Source organism: Panthera tigris, chromosome E2 (genome assembly GCF_018350195.1).
Source record: "Panthera tigris isolate Pti1 chromosome E2, P.tigris_Pti1_mat1.1, whole genome shotgun sequence".
Lineage (NCBI taxonomy): Eukaryota > Metazoa > Chordata > Mammalia > Carnivora > Felidae > Panthera > Panthera tigris.
In genome coordinates this window covers 8935691-8959355 of record NC_056674.1, presented here as the reverse complement: position 1 = coordinate 8959355, position 23665 = coordinate 8935691, and the positions used below count along the sequence as shown (strand labels likewise).

At 52.2% G+C, this 23665-nt stretch overlaps 2 protein-coding genes and 1 long non-coding RNA gene across 7 annotated transcripts; 2 read left to right on the top strand and 1 right to left on the bottom strand.

The window, feature by feature from the left end:
- The first annotated feature begins 5111 nt into the window (after positions 1-5111).
- Positions 5112-13596, top strand: DHDH (dihydrodiol dehydrogenase). Its single transcript, XM_007074147.3, has 7 exons — positions 5112-5579; positions 5974-6085; positions 6622-6785; positions 9138-9390; positions 12085-12209; positions 13044-13197; positions 13447-13596. Exons 1-7 carry the CDS (start codon positions 5490-5492, stop codon positions 13554-13556), a joined length of 1008 nt encoding a protein of 335 aa, XP_007074209.1. The 5' UTR covers positions 5112-5489; the 3' UTR covers positions 13557-13596.
- Positions 13597-14197: 601 nt separating this feature from the next.
- LOC122234017 lies at positions 14198-22769 on the bottom strand. 3 transcript variants are annotated; one of them, XR_006211704.1, is made up of 6 exons: positions 22110-22769; positions 21341-21425; positions 21072-21167; positions 18830-18927; positions 14588-14781; positions 14198-14346 (listed from the first exon to the last, which is right to left on the bottom strand). It is a non-coding gene; the product is annotated as an uncharacterized LOC122234017 (long non-coding RNA). The 3 variants fall into 3 exon arrangements; XR_006211702.1 differs by lacking the exons at positions 14198-14346; positions 14588-14781; positions 18830-18927 and adding an exon at positions 19055-19401 and having other exon boundaries at positions 22110-22764; XR_006211703.1 differs by lacking the exons at positions 14198-14346; positions 14588-14781; positions 18830-18927 and adding an exon at positions 19055-19392 and having other exon boundaries at positions 22110-22764.
- On the top strand, positions 17501-21309 carry BAX (BCL2 associated X, apoptosis regulator). 3 transcript variants are annotated; one of them, XM_042968170.1, is made up of 6 exons: positions 17501-17667; positions 18245-18296; positions 18387-18533; positions 18934-19069; positions 20529-20633; positions 21082-21309. In XM_042968170.1, exons 1-6 carry the CDS (start codon positions 17634-17636, stop codon positions 21184-21186), a joined length of 579 nt encoding a protein of 192 aa, XP_042824104.1. In that variant the 5' UTR covers positions 17501-17633; the 3' UTR covers positions 21187-21309. The 3 variants fall into 3 exon arrangements, with proteins under 3 accessions (XP_042824104.1, XP_042824105.1, XP_007074210.1); XM_042968171.1 differs by lacking the exon at positions 18245-18296 and having other exon boundaries at positions 17515-17667; positions 21082-21307; XM_007074148.3 differs by lacking the exon at positions 17501-17667 and having other exon boundaries at positions 17695-18296; positions 21082-21307.
- Positions 22770-23665: the final 896 nt, after the last annotated feature.

The following is a 23665-nucleotide window of genomic DNA, read 5'->3' as shown; positions in this document are numbered from 1 at the left end:
CTCTCTCTCTCTCTCTCTCAGAAATAAATAAATAAATAAATAAATAAAATAAATATTAAAAAAATTTTTTAAATAAATGAGTTAATGAATAAATGCTCTGCTCTCTGCCTGGCATGCTGTCCACCCATCTGTTATGTGGTTGACAGTTTCTGTGTGACCTTTGATTTCATCGGTGTTTTTTTTAACACTTAAGTAAGACCCTATTCCTCACCTCCTTTGCTCTCACCTTCACGCTCCATCGCCTGCCGGGCGAGCTCCTGACCCTTCCCAAATGGCCCAGGTGACCCCTCCAGGTTTATGTTTCACTCATTTTACCCACTCCCATCCTGGGTTCCAGACTCTCGCTTGCTTTATTTTTTTAAGTAAGCTCTGCTTAAAAGAGCTTCAGCTCAATGACCCCAAGATCAAGAGTCATCGCGGGCTCTACCTAATGTGCCAGCCAGGCGCCCCCAGGCTCTCACTTCTGAATGATCCAGCTGTCTCTGGCTGGAAAGAGTTGTTTCCTCTGGAATGCCATCTCTCCTTCTATTCCTTCTAAACCTCCACCAAAATCTTTCAAAATGCAGGGACACCTGGGTGGCTCAGTCAGTTAAGCGTCTCTTGATCTCAGGGTCATGGGTTCAAGCCCGGTGTTGGGCTCTCCATGCTGGGTATGAATACTACTTAAAAAAAAAAAATCATTTTGGGGGACGCCTGGGTGGCTCGGTTGATTAAGTGTCTGACTTCAGCTCGGGTCATGATCTCACGGCTCGTGAGTTCGAGCTCTGCACCAGGCGAGGTGCTAACAGTGTGGAGCCTGGAGCCTGCTTCAGATTCTGAGGGTCTGGGGGGGTCTCTCTGCCCCCTCCCCGGCTCGCTCTCTGTCTCTGTCTCCGTCTTTCTCTCAAATATAAAATAAAACGTTAAAAAACAATAATAAAAAAATTAAAAATCACTTTGGGCATCAATCTGCCCAGCCTTCCCTGGTCCCCAGGTTGAGCTAAGGGTAGCCCCACTCCCCCCACCCGCCTCTACCCTGCCTGGTGTTTCCACCATACGGCAGGTGTCCAGGATCGTGTATTCATTACAAGGTCTGGAGCTGTGTATTAGTTTCCTATTGCCGCTACAACAAAGTAACACAAACTTCATGGCTTAAAGCTGGAATGTATCATCTTGCAGTTCTGGAGGTCAGAAGTATAAAACGCGCCTTCCTTAGTTAAGATCAAGATGTCTGCCGGGCTACACTCCTTCTGGAAGTTCTAGGGGAGAATCTGTTTCCTTGTTTTTCCAGCTTCTAGAGGCGCCTGCACTCCTTGGCTGATGGCCGCTTCCTCCAGCTTCAAAGCCAGCAGCACAGCTTTTTCAAAGATTTTAAAAATATTTATTTATATTTGAGAGAGAGAGAGAGAGAGAGAGAGAGAGAGATCATGAGCAGGGGAAGGGCAGAGAGAGAGGGAAACAGCATCCCAAGCAGCCTCACAAACCGTGAGATCATGACATATTCACAAGTTCTGGTGATCAGAGCATGAACATCTTTGGGCGGGGGGCTTAGGGGGTGGGCGTTACTGTGCCCCAGCACAGGTTGTGTCTCTTTCCCCGACTAGAGGGCAGCAGGAAGTGGAGTGAGGCTCATCCCTGGGTACCCACCATCAACCAGCACAGGGCCAGGTCAAAAGTAAAAAAATGTTTGCTGAATGAATATGGGAGTCAGGCCAGTGGTACGTGCTGAAACAAGAAAGCTGCCCACATTAGATCTTTGCCCCTGCTCCTGCTGAAAGCCCTCTCGTGTCCTCTCCAAGCCCTTCATGACTCCGCCCCTGCCTGCGTCCCTAGTCCTGTTTTCCATCCCACTTGCCCACCGTCTTTTTTCTTCAGCCACGCTGGCCCATTTTCAGTTCTTGGAACACAACCGGCTCTTTTCCACCTTAGAGCTCTTGGGCATGCTGTTCCCCATAATATCAATTCCACCGGACTGATAGCTGAGTGAAGACCGAGAGAGTCTGTCTCATTTCTGATGTGTCCTCAGGACCCAGAACAAATTAGATGCTCAACAAATATTTGTGTTCTGTCGGGAGGACTGTCTGTGGAATGATCCTGGAGGCTCTCTCTGGAACTCCTGGCTATGAGCTGACTGGGACAGGGTCACGACTTCAACTTCTTCCAAGGTCTGTACGTGATGTTTCCAGCAAGTCCTGGAAGGTGCTGGTGCCCAAGCTCGGCCTGCATTTGCCACACTTCCAACACCACCGTTTCTCTTGACTCTATAAAGAGAGTAAGAGAGCTAGGAGGTGGGTGTCTTTCTAAGATTACAGCCCCCACAGTGTGGCAGCCTGAGCCCAGCCAAGCAGCCCTTGTCAGCAGACATCAAGAGAATGGGCTCGTGGTGCCAGGACGGCTCAGTAGGTCAAGCCTCCTACTCTTGGTTTCAGCTTAGGTAGTGATCTCATGGTTCATGAGATCGAGCCCAGCATTGGGTTCTGCTCTGACAGTGGAGAGCCTGCTTAGGATTCTCTCTCTCTCTCTCTCTCTCTCTGTTCCTCCCACTCTCTCTCCCTCAAAATAAATAAATAAACTTAAAAAAAGGGAGAGAGGGGTGCCTGGGTGGCACAGTCGGTTAAGCATCCGACTTCAGCTCAGGTCATGATCTCGCGGTCTGTGGGTTTGAGCCCCGCGTCGGGCTCTGGGCTGATGGCTCAGAGCCTGGAGCCTGCTTCTGATTCTGTGTCTCCTTCTCTCTCTGCCCCTCCCCCCTTCATGCTCTGTCTCTCTCTGTCTCAAAAATAAATAAACGTTAAAAAAACTTTAAAAAAAAAAAAAGGGAGAGAGAATGAACTTCTTTTTATTCACTGATGCTCTGCCTCTATTTTGTCTATTTATTTATTTGTTTATTTATTTTAATGCTCTGCTTTAAATTTCACTTTGTCTTACCCCCTTTGTTAATCTCCTGGCTCTCGCTCTGGGTCCCAGAAATGCAGTCATGTGCTTAACACTCATGGCCTGCCTCCCAGGAATAGAAGGTGCCTGACCTGCTGAGTACCAGGTTCCCGTCCCAGGTCGGTGATTTGTCCAAACTCAATTATGAATTAAGTTAAACACAGCCGACACGGTTCAGTGCATGTGCTATATCTCTGTGATGTCCCTTGATTTTTTTTTTTCAGTGACTTTTAAGTTCTTGAGATTTCTTGCGATGAGATTTCTTTCTGTTGTTAAATTTCCCACCATTTAGTCATACGTTTTTCTACTGATGGCCGTTCCCAATTTTGAGCTGTCACACTCGATGTTGCAGGAAACGTGCTTACATCTCAAGCGCAAGTTTGACAGTTTCTCACGGGTATGTATCTTCCACCCACAATAGAGATCACTGGACCATGAAGATACCCTTATTTTTTTCTTGACCAGGTATCGCAAAAATGATTCCTCTGGGCACACGAACTCACTGCCAGCAATTTTAAGTCATAACATCTTATTCTGAAACTGTTTAAGAACTTACAGAAATAGTACAGAGAGTCCCTTCGGACCCGACACCTAGCTTGCCCCTCAAACCCCCCCATGTGGATGATATCTTAGGTAAATACAGTGCATTGTGGAAGCCGGAAATTGACATGGCTACATTGTTTAATCAGGTACAGATCTGATTTGGATTTTTCCAGCATTTCTTTGGGTTTACATGCACTTTAAAAATGTCTGGTATACAGTTCTATGAAACTTTATCAAATGTGAATATTCCAGTATCCATTACTACAATCAGGATACAGAAATGTTTCATCCCTACAAGGGACACTCCCTCCTGTTACCCGCTACGAACAGCACGCTTCCCCAAACTTTAACCCCTTGACACCACTGGTCTGTTCTCTCTCACCATTGTTACCAGATAGAGAATAGGTTCCAAACTCAGGTTCGGCCGCTCGCTGCTGCAAAACCAATACTCGATACACAAGTGATGGTGGGAAAGGGAAGTTTTTTATTCAGGAAGCAGGCAACCTGGGGAGCTGGTGGACTCATGTCTCAAAGACCATCTTCCCCGTATTTTTTTTCTTTTTCATCACAGCAGTGATCTCGCGTACTCAGTGCGATCCATTAATATTTGTATTCAGCAGTTAGTGTGTACTTGGAACCTCTGAGCCTGTGGAAGTCAGATCTTAATTGAATGTCGACAAGGCAAGAGAAGTGGACGGATTTGCTGTGGGTAAAGTTGGCCAGTCTCTGCCAGTTGACTTGAAGAATATAATTTACTACAGTTTGCAGCAGGTAGATGCCATTGAGGCTCCAAGAGGGAAAGCAATTGTATAAAGCAATACAGTCAGGCAGTGGCAAGAAGGCGCTGGGAACCCATCAGCCTGGCTCCAGGGTTCCTAAGAAGCAGTATAGCCTGGTTTCTAAAACTATAGTCTTGGGGCGCCTGGGTGGCTCAGTTGGTTGGGCGTCCAATTTTGGCTCAGGTCATGATCTTGCGGTTCGTGAGTTCGAGCCCCACATTGGGCTCTCTGCTGTCAGCTTGGAGCTCACATCGGGTTCTCTTTCTCTCTGCCCCTCTCCCATGCGTTCTCTCTCTCTCTCAAAAATAAGCTATGATCTTTGGAAGCAGCCAATTTGCAAGCCCTCATATCCCATGGCTCTCTGGGGCTGCTTCTCCCTCTGTAAACAGGGAGCAGTAGAACCTAGTTTGCAGACCTGTGGTGAGAAATTAGAAATGAAGTAAGGGGCACCTGGGTGGCTCAGTCGGTTGAGCATCTGATTCTTGATTTGGGCTCAGGTCTTGATTTCCGACTTTGTGAAATCCAAACCTGCTTCCGGCTCTACACTGACAGCGTGGAGCCTGCTTGGGATTCTCTCTCTCCCTTTCTGCTCCTACCCAGCTCGCTTACCCTATCTCTCTCTAAATAAATACATTAACTTTTTTTTTTTTTTTTTTTAATGACGAAAGTAAAGCGTGGAGCTGGGGGCCTGCGCCACGACATGTGTTCTAGAAACATTAGTGGTTCTTATCTTTTCTATTACTATCTTGTCCCTCCCTCTGAACAATTTCTAAGGGCGGGCAGCTTTCTGAGCAAAACAGTTGGGAGAAGGAGGAATAGGGACAGCCCCTAAGGGTGGAAGGTTGACAAGAAAAAAAGCCCTTCTTGGGGAGCTTGGCTGTCCCAGTCCATAGATCATGCGACTCTTGATCCCTGGGCCCTATATCTGGTATAGAGTTTACACAAGCAAAAAGAAAAAAAGCACCTCCCGTTATGTCAGGTGGTGAGAAGTCGCCCTCTGCAAGGTATGAAGCATTTCTGATCCCACCCCCTGCAGGGCGGAGCCAACGGTGCGCTCTTCCAATGGGGATGCTACATTTAAAAGACCTCTTCCTTTGCATTGGGACTGGAGGGGCGGGCAGGCCTAGTGGCCAATGAGAAGTGGCGTAGGGGCAATGGGGGGAGGAGAAATGACCACGCCCCCCTGTGGGCGGGGTGTCAGGCTTTCAATTTGCAACAAGAGGCGGCTGGACTTAGGGACTCAGCATTTTTGCGATGGCGATGCGCTGGGGCATCGTGTCAGTCGGCCTTATCTCCAGCGACTTCACGACGGCGCTGCGGACGCTGCCTCGCTCCGAGCACCAGGTCCACACTCCCTCCGGAATCCTGTGGAAGAGCAGGCCGGGGAGCCGGGGCTCTTGGGTCTGAGGGAGGAGGGAGTTAGGGTTCCCTACTCTTTTCTCCACTTCTGTCCGAAACTGGAGTTTCGTCAAGTTTGGGAGGGTTTTGTTCTGAGCTACTGTGAAGAGAAGAAATTTAGGTACTAAGGTGTCAAATGATCGCTTGTCCCAGATCTCTCTTTCCCAGGACCCGTGTCCAGCCCCCCTCACCTCCTTCCCCAGGACCGTACCTCCCCGCCTCCGCCCTGGGGGATATAGTTTTTCTTCCCCGGAGCCTTCTCCATCACCTCTCTCCCAGCCACCTGCCCCGCGCCTGCGCCTTCCCCAGTCCCTCTAGTCTGACCCTAGCGCCCCTCCAGGTGGTGGCGGTAGCAGCCCGCGACCTGAGCCGGGCGAAGGAATTTGCGCGGAAACATGACATCCCCAAGGCCTATGGGTCCTATGAGGAGCTGGCCAAAGACCCGAATGTGGGTGAGTGACAAGGGCCTCCGAGGCCCCCGCGGCGCTGCCTCTAGCTAGGCTGCTCCGTAGGATAAGCAAGGCTCTGCGGGATGGGCCAATCCCTGTGTGCTTCTGGAAGGATCTGGGGCTGGCAGGCAGAACTGTAAGAACGGGCTTGGTCTGGGATTAGGGGTCTGGTATGAAATTGCATTTAGGGACCAGTCCAGGAGGGGCTTGAGTTTCTAAGAGAGCCCTTTCAGGCTTTAAGTAAGCTCTGGGGCCAGGGCTGCTGTGTTCTGGAATGGCCTGGATGGAAAGGCAAGACGGTGTAGTTGCACAGCAGCCTGACCGGAGGTAAGCTGCCTCAGCTGGCATTGTCCTCTCCTGCTTGCCCTTCTCAGTTTCCTTATCTGTAAAACGGGCAAAATAATGGTACCTACCTCTTGGCGTAGAACTTCGCCCAAGGTCTTAGGATGGTGGGGGCGGGAGCACTACGTTGGGGGCGGGTCCCGGAAGTCCGGGGTGGGCAGGGCTTCTGATCTCTTGACCTCCTCCCTTCCAACTAGAGGTGGCCTACATTGGCACTCAGCATCCCCAGCACAAGGCCGCGGTGTTACTATGCCTGGCAGCGGGCAAGGCCGTCCTGTGTGAGAAGCCCATGGGCGTGAACGCTGCGGAAGTTCGAGAAATGGTTGCCGAAGCCCGGTCCCGAGGTCTCTTCCTTATGGAGGTGAGGGTGCGACCTTCCAGCCTCCAATGTAGCGCTTGTCGCCATTACTAAACGCCAGTGGACGTTTTTGGAAGAACACAAAGGCAGGGTTTGTCAAGAATTAAGTTGTCCACAAAGTGCACTGGGGTTGGGGTGTTTTCCCGGACGTGGCTGAGCGATGCCATGAAACCTACTAGCAACATCTATGAGGAGTGAGAGCCATTGCTTTTGGCCGTTAGCAAACATGGCAGCCTGAAAGATCTTTGCTCCGCTTTTCTTTTTTTTTTTTTTTTTTTTTTTTTTTTTAATTTTTTTTTTCAACGTTTTTTATTTATTTTTGGGACAGAGAGAGACAGAGCATGAACGGGGGAGGGGCAGAGAGAGAGGGAGACACAGAATCGGAAACAGGCTCCAGGCTCCGAGCCATCAGCCCAGAGCCTGACGCGGGGCTCGAACTCACGGACCGCGAGATCGTGACCTGGCTGAAGTCGGACGCTTAACCGACTGCGCCACCCAGGCGCCCCATTTGCTCCGCTTTTCAAAGAGAGATGCCAGCGGTGAAAATGGCACAGAATAGCAATGGGCTTACTTTCGGTGGATTTCCAAGGATAGTGGTCAGAAGGCCGAGGGCACACCCACCAACTCTCAAGGTCAAACTGCCTTTGTTTTCGCCCTTATCAGACACGGCTACTTACCGGGGCCATTTGACAGCTTGCAGAATGCCAGTAATTAAGATGGCTGCCAAATGGCAATGGATAGCGCCAGCAGTTAAGATGGCCGCCAAATGATCTCCAGAAGCTATTTTCATGTTAAGGAGTCTCCTGGTTCTCAAATGCTACCTTGCTGTAGGTTCTGCCAGTAGTAGTAACGGCTGCCTCTTACCTCCCCAGGTTCTATCTAGCTGCCCTGTCCCCAGTATTGCTCCTAGTCTGCGAAGTTCCCTATGCCTCAGAAATAGTCAAGATTTGATAGGGTTACTCAGGGCTTCTGGTTCTCACTGTGCCTGGACAGTGCTAAGATTCTGAATTTATTGCTTCCTCATTTTTATTAGCACCTGATACATTTCAGATCCAACCCTAGGAGCCGGGGTTCATTAGGTGTGAGATACAGACTCAGATTTCCACCAGCTGCAGATCTGCTACGGTCACAGAAGTGGGCTCTCCCAATGCCCAGTTGCACGGACTTTCGTGGATACAGCACCGGGCGGTTGACACAGCACGGGGGCACCAGCCCAGTGTAGGGGATAGTCAAGGAAGTTTCGTGCAGGTAGGGGCTGACCTGAGCCTTAAAGGAAAAGTAAATTGCACAGGGAAATGGGCCAGAGAGGAAAAGCAGAGTTAAGACTTAAAGAGGACAAGAATGGGCAGATTTCACCTATGTAGTGTGAACTTGACCTTGGACAGACTTTGGAGTCAGAGGACTCTAGATTTCTCACGAGTTCCTAGCTCTGTGATCTTGGGCAAGTAATTTGACCCAACCGGGCCTCAGTTTTCTCGGCTATAAAAGGGACATATGATAGCTACCTGGCAGGGAGATTGGGAGGAATCATTATGCAAAGTATGTGTCTTGCCCCTAATACATACTCTGTAAATGGGAATTGATAATAGGCATTGGGGAGCCATGGGCAGGGGTGGGACAGGGGCAACTCTAGGAGAAGGAAAGATGCCTCTGGGGCCAGGTCGGGGGTGGTCCGAACCGGGGGGGGGGGGGGGAGACTGTGTTATCAGTTTGCCATTACAATGTACTACCACAGACTGGGTGGCTTAAACAACAGAGATGTATTTCCTCCTACTTCTGGAGGCTAGAAGTCTAGAAGAAGTCAGGGGCTAGAAGATATCAGCACGGTTGGTTTTTTCTGAAGCCTCTCTCCTTGGCTCATTGATGGCTGTCTTCTCCTGTGTCTAAATGTGGCCTTCCCCATGTGTGTCGCCGTCCTAACCTCTTCCTGTTGGATTAGGGCCCACCGTGATGACCTCATTCCAACTTAATTACTTCTTTAAAACCTGGTCTCCGGATACATTCACCTTGGGAGGCCCTGGGGGGTTAGGACCTCAACATGAATTGGGTGGGGGGCACAGTTGAGTCTATAACATTGGGGGACTGGAGTAATGGTGCAGATGAGAAAAGATAAGGCTAGAGCTGCTCCTATGGGAATGGAGAGGCGAGGTGGAGCCAGGGAGAGTTAGGGGCACAACTTGGGGACTGATGGGTTGTGCAAGGAAGGGGGACGGGTCTTGTTTGGATAGTGGGGAGGAGCGGGGACCCCCTCAAGATTGGGCTGCAGAAGGGAGAGGAACTGGTTGGTTAATTCCTGGGTCCTGACGCCCTTCCTTTCTTTTCAATGGTCTTGCTCTCTCCCTCTGTGGTGTGCAGGCCATCTGGACCCGCTTCTTTCCTGCTACCGAAGCTCTGAGGTCCACTCTGTCTCAGGGAACTCTGGGGGAACTCCGGGTGGCTCGGGCAGAATTTGGGAAGGACCTCACCCACATCACCCGGGCTGTAGACTGGGCCCAGGCTGGCGGTGGCCTACTGGACATCGGCATCTACTGTATCCAGTTCATCTCTATGGTCTTTGGTGGGCAGAAGCCAGAGAAGATTGTAGCCATGGGAAGGCGCCATGAAACAGGTACCGTCTATCCCGGACTAGACAATGGTGGTAAGAGTCATCCTCTCTCGCTGGGAGCCCTGAGCCGGGAATAAGTCTCCTAGCCCATGAAAATCAGGTTAGACAGCTGGAGGAACTTTCTTCCTGACGTCAAAGAGGATCAGAGTTGAGAGTGTGGGCAGGCTCTGCACTGGGAATTGCTGTGTGATCTTAGCCGAGGGACTCAACGGCTCTGGGTCCCGGTTACTGGTCAAATGTCGACAATAGGGTGGTCGTAGGGGCGCCCGGCTGGCTCAGTCGGTAGAGCATGCAACTCTTGATCTCGAGGTCTTGAGCTTGAGACTCGTGTTGGGAGTGGAGAAGGAAGGAAGGGAGGAAGGAAGATAATACTAGGGTTGTCATAAAGAGCTCATTAACGAAGTCTTTTCAGCTAGCTGGTTTGGCCTCGTGCACGCTGTCGGTGCAACAAACAGAAGGCAGGGCGCAGCGTGCAAGCATTTTTCAAACTTTCGTTTTGTCCCTTGTTTGCTACTGTTCCATGGCCCAACGTCACCTGATTTCAGAGGTGAGCCAATAGACTATACCTCCTGATGGAAGGGGCTACAAAGTCCTACTGTAGAGGGGCCCTCACAGGGTAAGGAGAGGAATTCTGTGGCCATCTTTGCATACAGTACCCCAGGAGGCAATGACTGACCAGGAAAATATATATGGGTGAAGGTCACACTCTAGAAAACCTTCTCGGGCTAGTATCTGGCCAACTTTTAGACTAAATAGTAGCTCTAAAAACAGATTCTATTTATCAGGGCGCCTGGGTGGCTCAGTCAGTTAAGCGTCCAACTCGTGGTTTTGGCTCGGGTCATGATCTCACGGTTCGCGCGTTCAAACCCCATGTGGGGCTCTGTGCTGACAGTGTGAAGCTGCTTGGGATTCGCTCTCTCCCTTTCTCTCCACCCCTCCCCTGCTCAGGCTCTCTGTCTCTCTCAAAATAAATAAATAAAGTTAAACACAATAATTTAAAAATAAGGGTGCTCGGGTGGCTCCGTTGGTGAAGTGTCCGACTTCAGCTCAGGTCATGATCTCATGGCTCATGAGTTTGAGCCCCGCATCGGGCTCTGTGCTGACAGCTCAGAGCCTGGAGCCTGCTTCGGATTCTGCCTCTGTCTCTCTCTCTGTCCCTCCCCTGCTCGAGCACTATCTCTCTTTCTCTCTCTCTCTCTCTCAAATATAAACATTAAAAAAATTTTCTTACAGAATTTATAAATAAATAAATAACAGATTCCATTTATCAAGTGCGTCTTCCACATTAGGGTTATTACAAGGATGATCCCCCTGAGCTAGATATATTATAGTTGCCCCCATTTTACAGGTGAGGACACTTGAGTTGCAGACAGGGACAGTGACTTATCCAGGCTCACAGAGTCGATCCAGCATAAGGATTTGGGCTAATCTGGAACCAAAGAGAATTAGGTCAGTAGGTTCTTCCATCTATGGCATGCGTGATGTGTTCCCGAACCAGGCTGCTACTCCGCAAGCTGTATTTAATTTTCAACTAATGCTTATGTAGCACTTACTGTAATCTAAATAGCATTCTAAGTGCTTTGTGCATTTTACGTCATTTAATGTAATACCTGTAATAACTTGGATGAGACAGTTTCAATTATCCCCATTTTATTTAAAAAATTTTGGGGGCGCCTGGACGGCTCAGTCGGTTAAGCATCCGACTTCAGCTCAGGTCATGATCTCACAGTCTGTGAGTTCGAGCCCCGCGTCGGGCTCTGTGCTGACAGCTCGGAGCCTGGAGCCTGCTTCAGATTCTGTGTCTCCCTCTCCCTCTGCCCCTCCCCTGCTCATGCTCTGTCTCTCTCTGTCTCAAAAATAAATAAAAACTTCAAAAAATAAAATGTTTTATTTTTTTATTTTTTTTAAGTTTATTTATTTATTTTGAGACAGCGAGTAAGTGGGGGAGGGGCGGAGAGAGAGGGAGAGAGAGAGAGTCCCCAGGAGGCTCCACGCTGACGGTGTGGAGGCTCGAACTCACAATCTGTGAGATCATGACCTGAGCCAAAATCAAGAGTTGGACGCTTAACCGACTGAGCTACCCAGGTGCCCCCCTCTATTATCCCCATTTTATTTTATTTTTAAATATTTTTAAGTGTTTATTTTTGAGAGAGAGAGCGCGCACGCACATTGGTGGGGGAGGGGCAGAGAAAGAGAGAGTCAGAGAATCCAAAGCAGACTCCACGCTGTCAGTGCAAAGCCCTATGTGGGGCTTGAGCCCACGAACTGTGACGTCACGACCTGAGCCGAAGTCCCACGCTCAACCAACTGAGCCCCCCACGCGCCCCAATTATCCCCATTTTAGAGCCGAAGAAACGGATTCTCCCAAACCTATACGACGGGTATTTGCAGAGGATGATGTTGAGGCTCTGATACATTAAGTCTCCGTCCCTCTCTTTTTCTTTTCTTTTGGTAACAGCTTTCCTGAGATAGAATTCGCACACCGTATAATTTATCCGTTCCAAATGTAGAATTCCATGGCGTTAGTATATCCACACTTCACACAAGTGGAGCCCGACAGCAGGCCAACTTCTATGTCTGGCTTCTGTCACGTCGCCTGGTGCTTTTTCGCGGCTGCGTTAGAGATGAGACCTCTGGCCCAGGGCGCCCTAGGCAGGCTCTGAGGCCAGGCCTTCTCCCGTGCTGTGCCTTCCGCAGGTGTGGACGACACTGTCACTGTGCTCCTCCAGTACCCAGGAGGGGTCCACGGCAGCTTTACCTGCAGCATCACTGCTGAGCTCTCCAATGGGAACTCTGTGAGCGGTACCAAGGGCATGGCCCAGGTGAGGCGGGACTGGCCAAGCCAGTGGGACTGGTCCCAAGTGCTGGGAGCTGGGAACCGGGAACCGTGGCCCCTGGCAACAGGAGTGGGCCCGCTCTGGCTGCTGGAGCTGGCTGTGGGCCGAATCGGCCTTTTCCCCCAGCACTGCTGAGGAACCCATCCCTGACCACCAGGCTTTGGGATGGGTTTGGCTCTCCGGGCTCCTTCCTGACCGTGAACTTAGTCCGTCAGAAACCCTTAGGCCTGAGGAGAAGCCGTTATCGACCGTGCTTAGAGGGCAGCTGTGGCCTTTGGGATTGCTTCCAGGACGGGATCTGCGCCTGACCAAAGAGCGGCTTCATTGGGCTTCGTGGGGTCCTGTCGCTAGAAAGAAATCCTGTTCTTAGAAGAAGAGTTTGGGCCTTGCCCCAGACTTGAACTGCAAAATTTGGACCTTGCCCTGGCCACATCTCTATTTCCAGTTTGGCCTAGACTTGGGTATGGAAATAATGGAGGCTTCCCAGGGCTCTGGGGCCAAAAACTCAAGTCATCTAGGAGATAAGAAGGTGCTGGATTATCTAAGTCTCCTCCTGGAAAAGGGGATTCACACACAGATAAGCTGTCTTCACTGGGCCTAAGCATCAGGTGAGAGAGGGGTTTGCCCCGGGGGAGATGAACAGACAGGCTTCTAGTGGGACAGTCATGCTGTTGAACAAATCCCCCAGTGAGGGGGTAGGGGGGCAGGCCCTCCTGAGGTTGGAGGGTAACCAACCTCTAGCCGCCAGGTGTGAGAGGGAGGCCCCTAAGCATCATTAGGCTGGAGCCCCCCAGGCAGCCACCTCTTATCTGTCCCCAGATCCTCAGCCCCTGCTGGTGCCCAACAGAGCTGGTGGTGAAGGGAGAGCATAAGGAGTTTGTGCTGCCCCCAGCCCCAGGCAAGGAGTTCAACTTTACACATGGAATGGGCATGACTTATGAGGCCAAGCATGTCCGGGAGTGCCTACGAAAGGGTAAGGATGTGGAGGAGGGGTGAGAGGGTGGCAGGGCGGAGAGAGGCAAGCCTGGTAGGGGAGTGGGCCACTCCTCACCCCTGGGCCACTCTCAATAGCAGTCTGGAACTACAACTCCCAGGATCCCCTGGGGGCATCCATCTGCACAACCCATGTATTACTTTTGTGCCCCATGGGATTCTGGGGATGGTAGTTCTTTCGATCTTTGAGGCGTGCATAGGAGGGGTCCCTAACCGTACTCTCCCCCAGGCCTGAAGGAAAGTCCTGTGATTCCCCTGGCGGAAAGTGAACTCCTGGCTGACATCCTTGAGGAAGCGAGGAAGGCCATTGGGGTCACCTTCCCCCAAGACAAATGCTGATGCGTGCCCCGAATAAATAAAGGCATGGTTCCCACAGAAATCTTAGCGATGGTGGTTTGGTGGGAGCTGGAGAAAGCCCACCCATCAAAGGGGTCACTAGTGAGTAAATTTGGTAGAAGGATGTGGGGAAGGGGAGGAAGGCAGAGTCAGGACCACACTTCTCACAAGTTTTTGGAGCAGACACCTGTGGGCAGATCCTTGGTTTGCCTAGCATAGACTCTGTGACCTTGGGCAAGGAAGAGTGGGTGGGTAGGAGGTGTCCCCAACTGCCCTCTGCCGCAGCTCCTCCCTGCCCCCGTCTTCTCATCGGTGAAGAAGAGACATACTACCAACCACACTCTGGGGAGGAATAAATGCGATAGTATATGAACAGCCTCCAGCATCCAGTAGGTTCTCAAAAAATGTTAACTGATGGGGGCGCCTGAGTGGCTCAAGCAGTTGAGCGTCTGACTTCGGCTCAGGTCATGATCTCACAGCTGGTGGGTTCGAGCCCCACGTTGGGCCCTGTGCTGACAGCTCAGAGCCTGGAGCCTGTTTCGGATTCTGTGTCTCCCTCTTTCTCTGCCCCTCCCCTGCTCATGCTTTGTCTCTCTCTCTCAATAATGAAAAAACGTTAAAAAAAAAAAAAAAAAAAAGCCCTAACACATAAACAACATACAGAACCTCGTGAAATTCACTGGCAACAACTAGTCACATGACCTTGGTGAGTCACAGAGAGTCCAGGAAGTTCAGTGCTGCCAGGTTCTAGAAGATTGAGATGGATACGTTGGGTTTGCACGAATGATTCTCACTGTGGGCACACGAGAGGGACTAGATGTCAATCAAATGCGTTTTCTATTCCAAGTCTCTTTATACATCATTCAGGTATCACTACATTGGCTTCAGCCCCCTGTTTGCTTGGTTTCAATCTTTTGTGTGGCAAACACTGCTAGATGTCCCTTCAATCATGGACGATAGGAAAGTTTTCACTGGACATGTGGCTGCCCAGCTAAAGACTACATTTCCCAGGCTCCCTTGCAACTAGGTCTTACCACGTGAATGGGTTCTGGCCAATGGGATGTGTGCAGCTTCTGAGTTATGGCCTTTTTTAGGCAAAGAGGATGGCCTCCCTTTCAGCCTCTCCCTTCTTGGGACTGGAGTAGAGCTGTGTCGGGCACTGGCGTGTCCTCTTCCCCCGCGAGATGGAAACCATGTGTTGCAGACGGTGGACCCACAAGCTAGAAGGCTAGAAGAAAAACACAATTATGGAGGTAGGCAGGCCTTGAGATCCGCAAGTTGGTGAACTGGAGAGCCAGGAGGGCCGATGTTTAGTTCCAGTCCGAGTCCAAAGGCCTGAGTACCAGGACAGCTGATGGTGTAGGTCTCATCAGAAGGCAGGCAGCTGGAAATGCAGGAAGGGCTGATGTTTCCGTGTGAGTCTGGATGCAGGAAAAAAAGCCCATGTCCCAGGTCAATCAGGCAGAAAGAATTCTTTCTCCCTCTGAGGAGGATCGGCCTTTCATCTCACCGGATGGGCTCGCCCACAGCAGGGAGCCTAGTCTGCTTTACTAAGTCACCAATTTAAATGTGAATCGCACCCGAAACACCCGGAGAATGTTCGACCAGAATATCTGGGCGCCCTGTGGCCCAGTCAAGTTGACCAAGAAAATTAAGCAGGCAGTCCCTGACACCGGAAATTCACTCCGTTAATGTCACCGGGGATTGCATACTCTCTCGGACTGTTACACAAGAGGTCAATCAACTTCACTGTTATTTAAGCCACTCTTCCACTAGCCATTGCTAGAGCAGCTGAATGGATGTGCCGCTTCCCAGTTTCCAAAGATATGTCCTGTCCCTGCTTACTTCCCCCGTTAAGAGTTGGAGTCTGCTTGATCTCAGCTTAGGTCTCGATCTCAGGGTCAAGCCCTGCATTGGGCTCTGCGCTGGGCGTGGAGTCTACTTTAAAAAAAGAGAGAGAGAGAGAGAGAGAGAGAGAGAGAGAGAGAGTTGGAGTCTAGTTCCTCTTCCCTGAAAATGGAGAGTTCTCATGACTCACTCGTAACCCTTGCCACACGGATGCTCCATGACTTGCGAGGCTGGTGGGAAAGGCACTGCAATTTCTTCCTTGTTCACAGAAACACTTTTTTAAAAGTTTTTTTTTTAATGCTTACTTATTTTTGAGAGACAAAGACAGAGGTGGGGGAGGGGCAGACAGAGAGGGAGACACAGAATCCGAAGTAGGCTCCAGGCTCTGAGCTGTCAGCACAGAGCCCGACACGGGGCTCGAACTCATGAACCACAAGATCGTGACCTGAGATGAAGTCGGACGCTTAACCCAGGCACCCTGAAGCTGCAGTGACTCCTGAGTTAACTTTGGAAATCACACTGTCATTGCCACAATACCCTACTGGCCACACTGGTTAGCCCTATTCAGTGTGGGAGGGCCCTACACAGGGGCATGCATATACCTGGGGACTAAAGTCATTGGGGACCATCTTGGAAGAGGGTTTCACAGTTCCAAAGTAGCATCCTTGTTATTATAAACAGTTTTGACTTCAGAACTAGCTAAAAAGTTTTCCGGGCCCCTGGGTGGCTCAGTTAGTTAAGCATCCCAACTCTTGATTTTGCCTCCGGTCAGCATTGCCAAGTTGTGGGATCAAGCCCTTCATGGAGCCTGCTTGAGATTCTCTCCCTCTCCCTCTGCCCCTCCCCCACTCGTGCTCTCCCCTTCTCAAAAAAATAAAATAAAAAGCTTTCTCCCTCCTGCTCAAAGGCTGCACTGTTGAGAGGTGGGCATCAAAAAAGCCCTTTCTTCTTTTCTCTGTAATTAAGGCAAAGGGAGGGCTCATTCATTGGGCGGAAATAACAGGCAAAGATAAAGCTAGCTTCAAAGTTAACAGGAAACACTTTCCCCCAAGGACAGGCTTTCTTACAGAGAAACTTTGTTCCCTAGAATCCGTTCGTTCCCTCAGTAAAAATGAAACATCCCACTCTTGCCTGTAGGCATTTGAAACAGAGTAGCAGCCTCAATTTCCAATCCCGGTGCAGAGCCTCACATAACGGGTTTAGGGACCACTCCGTATCCAGATCCGCCTTGTAGTTTCCAAGGACACGAGCACCCGGTTCCTCTTCACAGTCTGCACCTGGTGTTGCCCTACCCTTCCTGCAGATCCTGTGAGAACTCTACCTTTTCCTTCGTCGAAATGCTCCATGGTTTCTCTCTTGTGTGGTCTCCGTCATCGCAATGGGTCAATAAACTTGACTTTGTCACACTTATGTTCCTGGTGGTGTTAGGCTGATGTACTAGGACTCCTATAATCTTCTATTGCTATGGCTCCCAGCCACCCTTGGGACAGAGATCCCTTCTCTTGTATGCTCCCCCCACTTCATTATCTGACCCCGACCTATTTTCTAATCCGAATTCTCTTGTCCTCTTCTTTTAAGAGGAAATATCATTTCTACGCAGCAAAGTGCACACTGCATAGGCACAGTTCCATGAATTTTTCAACATGTGTATCCCCGAGTAATCATCATCTCGATCAAGATACAGCATCTTCCAGGCACCCCGGGAGCCTGTCTTGGGGCCCCTCCCTGCTCATACCCTGCCAATCTGCTACCACAGGTTAGTTTTGCCATTTTTTGAACTTCATATTCCTCGTCACAAAAACAGCTCACAGACTCTAATCGTCTAAAACGTCCTGCCTCAATGAGTGAGGTTTTTGGCCTCCGATGTTGCTTCTGCCCTGGGAAGGTCTTAAAGTCACCTGAAACTTCCAAAAATACTGCATGAATGAATGAATGAATGAATGAAAGTTACAGCTGCCATTGAATGAGTGGCGGGCGGAAGGGCGCCACGACGGGGTCTTACCTGTAGGTGCAGATTAGACAGTCACGTGATAGGGGCCCCGGCCTCCCCAAGCAGGTGAGGCAGGTGCTGTCACGTGACCCAACCGCCCTGCGGGGCGACAGCCTGCGGGCCGCCATTTTGCGGGGCGGTCACGTGAGAGCACGCACGTTCAGCGGGGCGCTCACGTGACCAGGGGCGTGCTGCGGCCGCCCGGGCGGACCCGGCGAGAGGCGGCGGCGGGAGCGGCGGTGATGGACGGGTCCGGGGAGCAGCCCAGAGGCGGGGGTGAGGCGGGAGGCAGACGGGCGGGAGGAGGGCGAGCCCCCTCGCCGGCCGGCCCCACGATCCCTCCTGCCGGTCTTGGGGCCGTGCGATCTCCAAGCACTCCGGGGCAGAAACTCCCGGATCGGGCGCTGCCAGCTTCCAGCCCCCTCCCTCCCCGGGGGTTCCCGGCTCTCTGGCCTCCGCGTCCCGATGCCTTTCTGCCTGGCGCTCTCGGACCCCCGAGAAGCTGGAGACCCCAGAATCCCAAGCCCCGGGGCAGGCCCGGGCTTGTCGCCGGCACCACTTCCTGGTGGGAGGGGCGGGTCTCTCCTCTGCCCCCTCAGGCCAGGGGTCTGGATGCATGAAGCGTTCCCTCAACCTCCTCCGCCGGAAGAACGCAGGATTCTGGCCGAGGCTCCCTGCCTTTATCTCCACCAGGGACTCGGCTGCCCGGGCCCCTAGGCACTGTACCTACCAGGGACCCAGAAATGCAGGACCCCCTAGTGTTGTCCTCCCTCAGAGATCATGAGCCACCCTAGTTCCCTGAATCCCCTAGGACCCAAGAGTCCAGGCACGTCTTCCCTCCTTTCTCCTCTAGGGCCCACCAGCTCTGAGCAGATCATGAAGACAGGGGCCCTTTTGCTTCAGGGGTGAGTCTGAGGTGTGATTATTGCCGAGCGGATTGCAGGAGTGATGCCCCATTCTGATTCTGCACCCTCCACACTCCATTCCCACTCTAGTTTCATCCAAGATCGGGCAGGGCGAATGGGGGGAGAGACACCCGAGCTGGCCCTGGAGCAGGTGCCCCAGGATGCGTCCACCAAGAAGCTGAGCGAGTGTCTCAAGCGCATCGGAGATGAACTGGACAGTAACATGGAATTGCAGAGGTGTGGCCCCTGGGCCCCAGGAATCCAGCCACTGGTCCCCTTCTCCGTCACATCCCCAGAGCCCTGGCTCTCGGGCCCCTCCTCCCCTGGGCCTGGAGTTCAGATCCACAGTCTGCTACTCCCTCAGACCCCGGCGTCCCGGGCCCCACCACTCTACCCGGCTCCCTGGCTGAGAAGCCCGCCCTTCCTCTAGGATACCGACACCCTCCCTCAGGGAGTCATTTTCCCCACTTTCCTGAATGTCCATCTCGTCCCTTTCCCCCGTGTTGGCCCGTTCTGTTTCACGACAGCCTAACTTGGGCCTCGGCATCCTTGTCTTTGGTGTGAGGGGAATCCCAGAGTCTCCCCCACGCCCTGCCTGGTCGTCCCTCGGCAGCACCGGCTTTCCTCTTTCCTGCAGGATGATCGCAGCTGTGGACACAGACTCCCCCCGCGAGGTCTTTTTCCGAGTGGCAGCGGAGATGTTTTCCGATGGCAACTTCAACTGGGGCCGGGTCGTTGCCCTCTTCTACTTTGCCAGCAAACTGGTGCTCAAGGTGGGCGGCTGCCGGGCAGTGAGCCCCCAGGGATGCTCCGCTCAGACCCGGGAGGACCTGGGAGTCGTGAGGCCAACCCCTGTGGCAGCCCACTAAGCGCAAAGGGAATGGAGAGGGCTACGGGCTGGTTTGTTGGCTCCTTCAGTTACTCGTGCAGCAGACATTTATTGGGCCTACTATGTGCCCGACCCAAGAAGCGGCACCCAACAAAGCAGGCTAGGTCCCTGCTCTCGTGGAGCCCACGATGTCTGTGATGTAATTGTGCAAAGTGGTCGGGAAAGACTTCTGAGAGGGGATGACCTCAAAGCCAAAGTCGCAGCGATCTGTGAAGACTGGGGAAAAGGCATCTGATAGCGGCCCCGGCAAGTGCAAAGGGCCTGAGGCAGGACCAAGGCTGATGCATTGAGGGCAGGGAGGAGGGGGAATGGGTGGGAAATGAGGGCAGATTGTGAGGGGTCCGCTGGGCCACTGCAAGGATGTTAGCTTTGCTCTGAGTGAGATGCGAGTGACTGGGTGGTTAGAAACAGGAGAGTGGGGTGACCTGACTTGTAAATCTAAAGGACTGTTCTAGCAAGCAAAATGTTAATTGTACAATCTAGGCTCCAGGTATGTGGCTATGCACTGTAAAATTCTTTGAACTTTTCTATCAGAAGTTTGTCACGATAAAATATGGGGGAAGCAGAAGCCCGACAATTTTTTTCTGGCCATTGTGGGTAGAAAAGAAAGATTATGGGGCAAAACCTGGGAAATGTGGGAAGGGGGCACCTATAATAGTCCTGCTGAATGATGACTAACCTGGACTCTGGTGGTCACAGTGGAGCCGGGGGGGGGAGCAGATTTCTTAATGTGTTTGCCAGATTAATGATGGGGCTTGAATGTTGGATATGAGGTGGACAACAGGGAAGAGACAGCCAGATAGAGGGTGGGAAAGGGAAGTTCAGGTTGTTGGAGAGTCATGGGCAGGGGGGGATGGCTAGTCCTACCTAATGTGAAGGTCAGAAAACCCCTCTCTGGAGAATGACTTCAGACCTGACATTAGAGCTTTGAGGGAGGAGTAAAAATTTGCTTGGTTAAAGCCTGTTTAGGTAGAAGAATCAGCATGTGCAAAGGTCCTGAGGCAGGGAAGAGTTGGTGGGAATGAAGATGTGGAAGAAGGTAAATGAGACACAGAAAAGAAGTGGAAAAATGGAATGCGATCAAGTCAGAGCCTTCATACAGGGCCTTGTGGGCTGAGCTATGCCTTTTGGTCTTTACCACCTGGGGAGCCATGGAAGGTATGTGAGCAGGGCAGTTGACAGTAAAAAGATCCAGTTAACAATTTACGAAGCTTGTTCTGATTATGAGTGGAAAAGAGACCGCAGTGGGGCAGGAGGGGAGGCAGAGTTGAGAAAGGCGTCGGGCCACTGTCCCGACAGTGAGGACAAGGCTCAACCCCTAAGGCCTATTCCACTCCCTGCAGGCCCTGTGTACCAAGGTGCCCGAGCTGATCCGGACCATCATGGGCTGGACACTGGACTTCCTTCGAGAGCGGCTGCTGGGCTGGATCCAGGACCAGGGTGGTTGGGTGAGGCCCCTAACCTCCCCCCACCCCTACTACTCTGAGACCCCTGAGTCCTCCTGAGCCCAACACAGTGTTGTCCTCCCTGACTCTGGATCATCAGATGGGGTCTATAATGCATTTCCTCACACGTCTGATCGATTCCTGACTCATCTGGTCGCCCCTGACCTCTCGGTGACCCCATGACCTCTCGGTGACCCCATGACCTCTCGGTGACCCCTGACCTAACTAGTATCTCCTATTCTCCCTGGTGCCTCCACTTCCCCTGGAATCCGTCAAGTTTTTTGATAACCCTACGACCCCAACTCTTTAGTATCCATTAATCTTAGGCTTTTACCCCCACTCATGCCCTTTGACCTCTCCCAGGCCCCTCTCCCTCCCTGATTCCTCACATGCTGGATCAGGGGCTCCCCCTTGGCCCAGCTGCTGAAGTGACTCATGTACCTGTCTGCAGGACGGCCTCCTCTCCTACTTTGGGACACCCACGTGGCAGACAGTGACCATCTTTGTGGCCGGAGTGCTGACTGCGTCACTCACCATCTGGAAAAAGATGGGCTGAGGCCACCAGCTGCCTTGGACTGTGTCTTTTCTGCATAAATTATGGCATTTTTCCGGGAGGGGTGGGAATTGGGGGCCATGGGCATTTTTCTTACTTTTGTAATTATTGGGGGGGGGGGATGTGGGGGAGGAGAGGTCTGGTGGGGGCAATAAACCTCTTTCAGGCCACACTTCGGAGTCTGAGTCACTGAGCCCTCTCCCTGGCTGTCACAGGAGACCAGACTTCACGTGCCGGCAAATCTGTTGAGGGAGCCCAGTGCCCTCTGGGTTAGTGAGGGATTAGGTCCCCGCTCTGCCCTCCAAAAGCCCACAACTGGGAGGGGACCGAAGATCACTTGCGTTGAGGTCTATGGTGGTGCCGTGTTCCAGGCAGCAGTGGGCAAGACCTCAGACAGGCAGTGGAGTCCAGGCTGTAGGACAGGGCAGCAGGCCCTGGAGAACTAGGCCTCGGAAGCTTCCACCATATGGGACCAGAGGAAGTCGCACACTTAGGTGGCGAATGGGGCGGGGGGGGGGGGGGGGAGGAGTCAGTGGACCAGGAGAGGGCTCTAGAGCCCTGTGGGGAAGCTACCCGAGGTCAGAAGGCTGGGCCCAGAAGATCCAAGGGAGAGGTCAAGGCCTGAGCTTGTGCTGAGTGGCCGGAGAGGAGGGGACAAGGCTGGATGGGCTGGGGGGAGGGGGGGGCCCTCCCGGAGAACGGGCCCGGGTGCAGATACTGCAAAATGGCCTAGAAGATTGGACGCAGAAGAGGAAATCGGAGATTGAAATCACTTAGTCACAGCGTCTGTTGTCCCTTCTCTCTGGGTCTTTCTGTCCTCTTGTCTCTGGGCCTCTTCCCCCATCCCCTGTCTACCCCTCACCCCCAAGATCTGGGTCCTTCTTCAGATCATCTTTGTCTCCCCCCTTCCCTTCCTCTCCCTCTACCTGTAAGCATTTCCAAAGTCACCCCTCTCTGCAGGTGGGGCCTGGTGGAGGCTAAAGGTCTTTAGGCTGAGGTTTGAAATTTGGTGAATGAGTAACTCAGGCCCCATTGTGACTGTGTGCCTGGAGCACCTGCCCCTCCCCCATAGACTCTCCCCAGAGACACCAAGTCAGGGGAGAGCTGTCAGACAAGATAGTGAAGGGAGACTGAGTCACCGCCCAGAGAGGAGACAATATGGCCACAGGCCCGAGGAACTCGAAAAGACCGTAAGATGCAGAGACAAAGCACACTCGAGGTGGCACCCTGGGGGAGGGGGCCAGACTTGGATCCCAGCCAGGCCTAGTTCCCAGGGTCCCCGCCAGTCAGCAGCCTGGCAGGACATGAGGTCAGTCAGTGGCCCCACCCCGCCTCTGTGCCTGAGACCCTTACCGCTGAGTTCAGCATGACTCAGCACCGCTGCTCTCCTGGCCACTGGCCCAGGGGCCCCTTGAGGACCCCAGATACCAGCCCGGTCCAGCGTCCCCTTGGTCAGAGGACACCTTGCCTGGGCTGCTTGGAGCGGGCCCCCTCTGCAAAGCAGGCCTCAGTAGCTTTAGCTCCCCTGCTCAGCCTGCCTGCTACCTCCATTAGGGCACTGCAATAGGTTCAAGTTCCTGTCTTTGTCTCCCCCCCCTCCCCCCACCCCCGCCATCAACTAGGACGGGGAGCTCCTTGAGGGCAGGTCCTGGTTGAGCCAATCTGCTTCCAGACACCAGCCTGGAACTGACACACTTAAAAAAAAAAATGTCCATTGGTCAAAGACACATCCCATCCACAGGTCCCTAGACCCTCCTTGGGTCCCTAGGATGCAGGGCTTCTCTTTGTGACTTTGAAGAAGCGCGTGTGAGGCAAGACAGGGACAAGAGAGACTGCTTCAGAGCCAAAGGGAATTTCAAGTCTGGCTGCCCTCAGAATAGTCTCCAGGAAATGCAGCCTCAGAGACACCCAAAGTTTGAGTGTCATTTCCCCAAGATATTCCAAGTGGACCAATCTTTCAAAGGCTCCAAAGGGCTCTCCAAGTCCTCCTACCTCTTAGAAAAGCCCCTACTAGGCTTCCAGAAATATCCCTCTCCCCTGTTACAGGGGGGATTAAAGGGGGAGGATCCCAAGAACAACTGTCCGTTTAATCTTGAAGATCACTTCATGAGCCTCAAGACCCCCAACCCTCTTAGGGGAAGATTCCAGAAAATATGAACTTCCATTGTCAGCTCTAGGGCTACAGAAATTCCCAATCTTTTAGTGAACTCCAGGGCTCCAGGTCCCTCTCTCAACCCATCTATCAGAGAGATACCCCAAGATTCCAGAAGTATCTCACCGCACCGACTTCGAAACTTTGTAATGATCCAGAGACCCCTTATCTTCCAGAGCAACCCCCACTCATCTGGAGGTATCCACACCTCTGAGGAACCTCTAGGGTGCCAGAAAGATCCATGCTCTAAGGCAACCCCAGAATCCAATCTACTTTGCTGAGACACTCCCAAGACCCCAGAATCCTAATTTTCCAGGGCTCCCAGTGTCC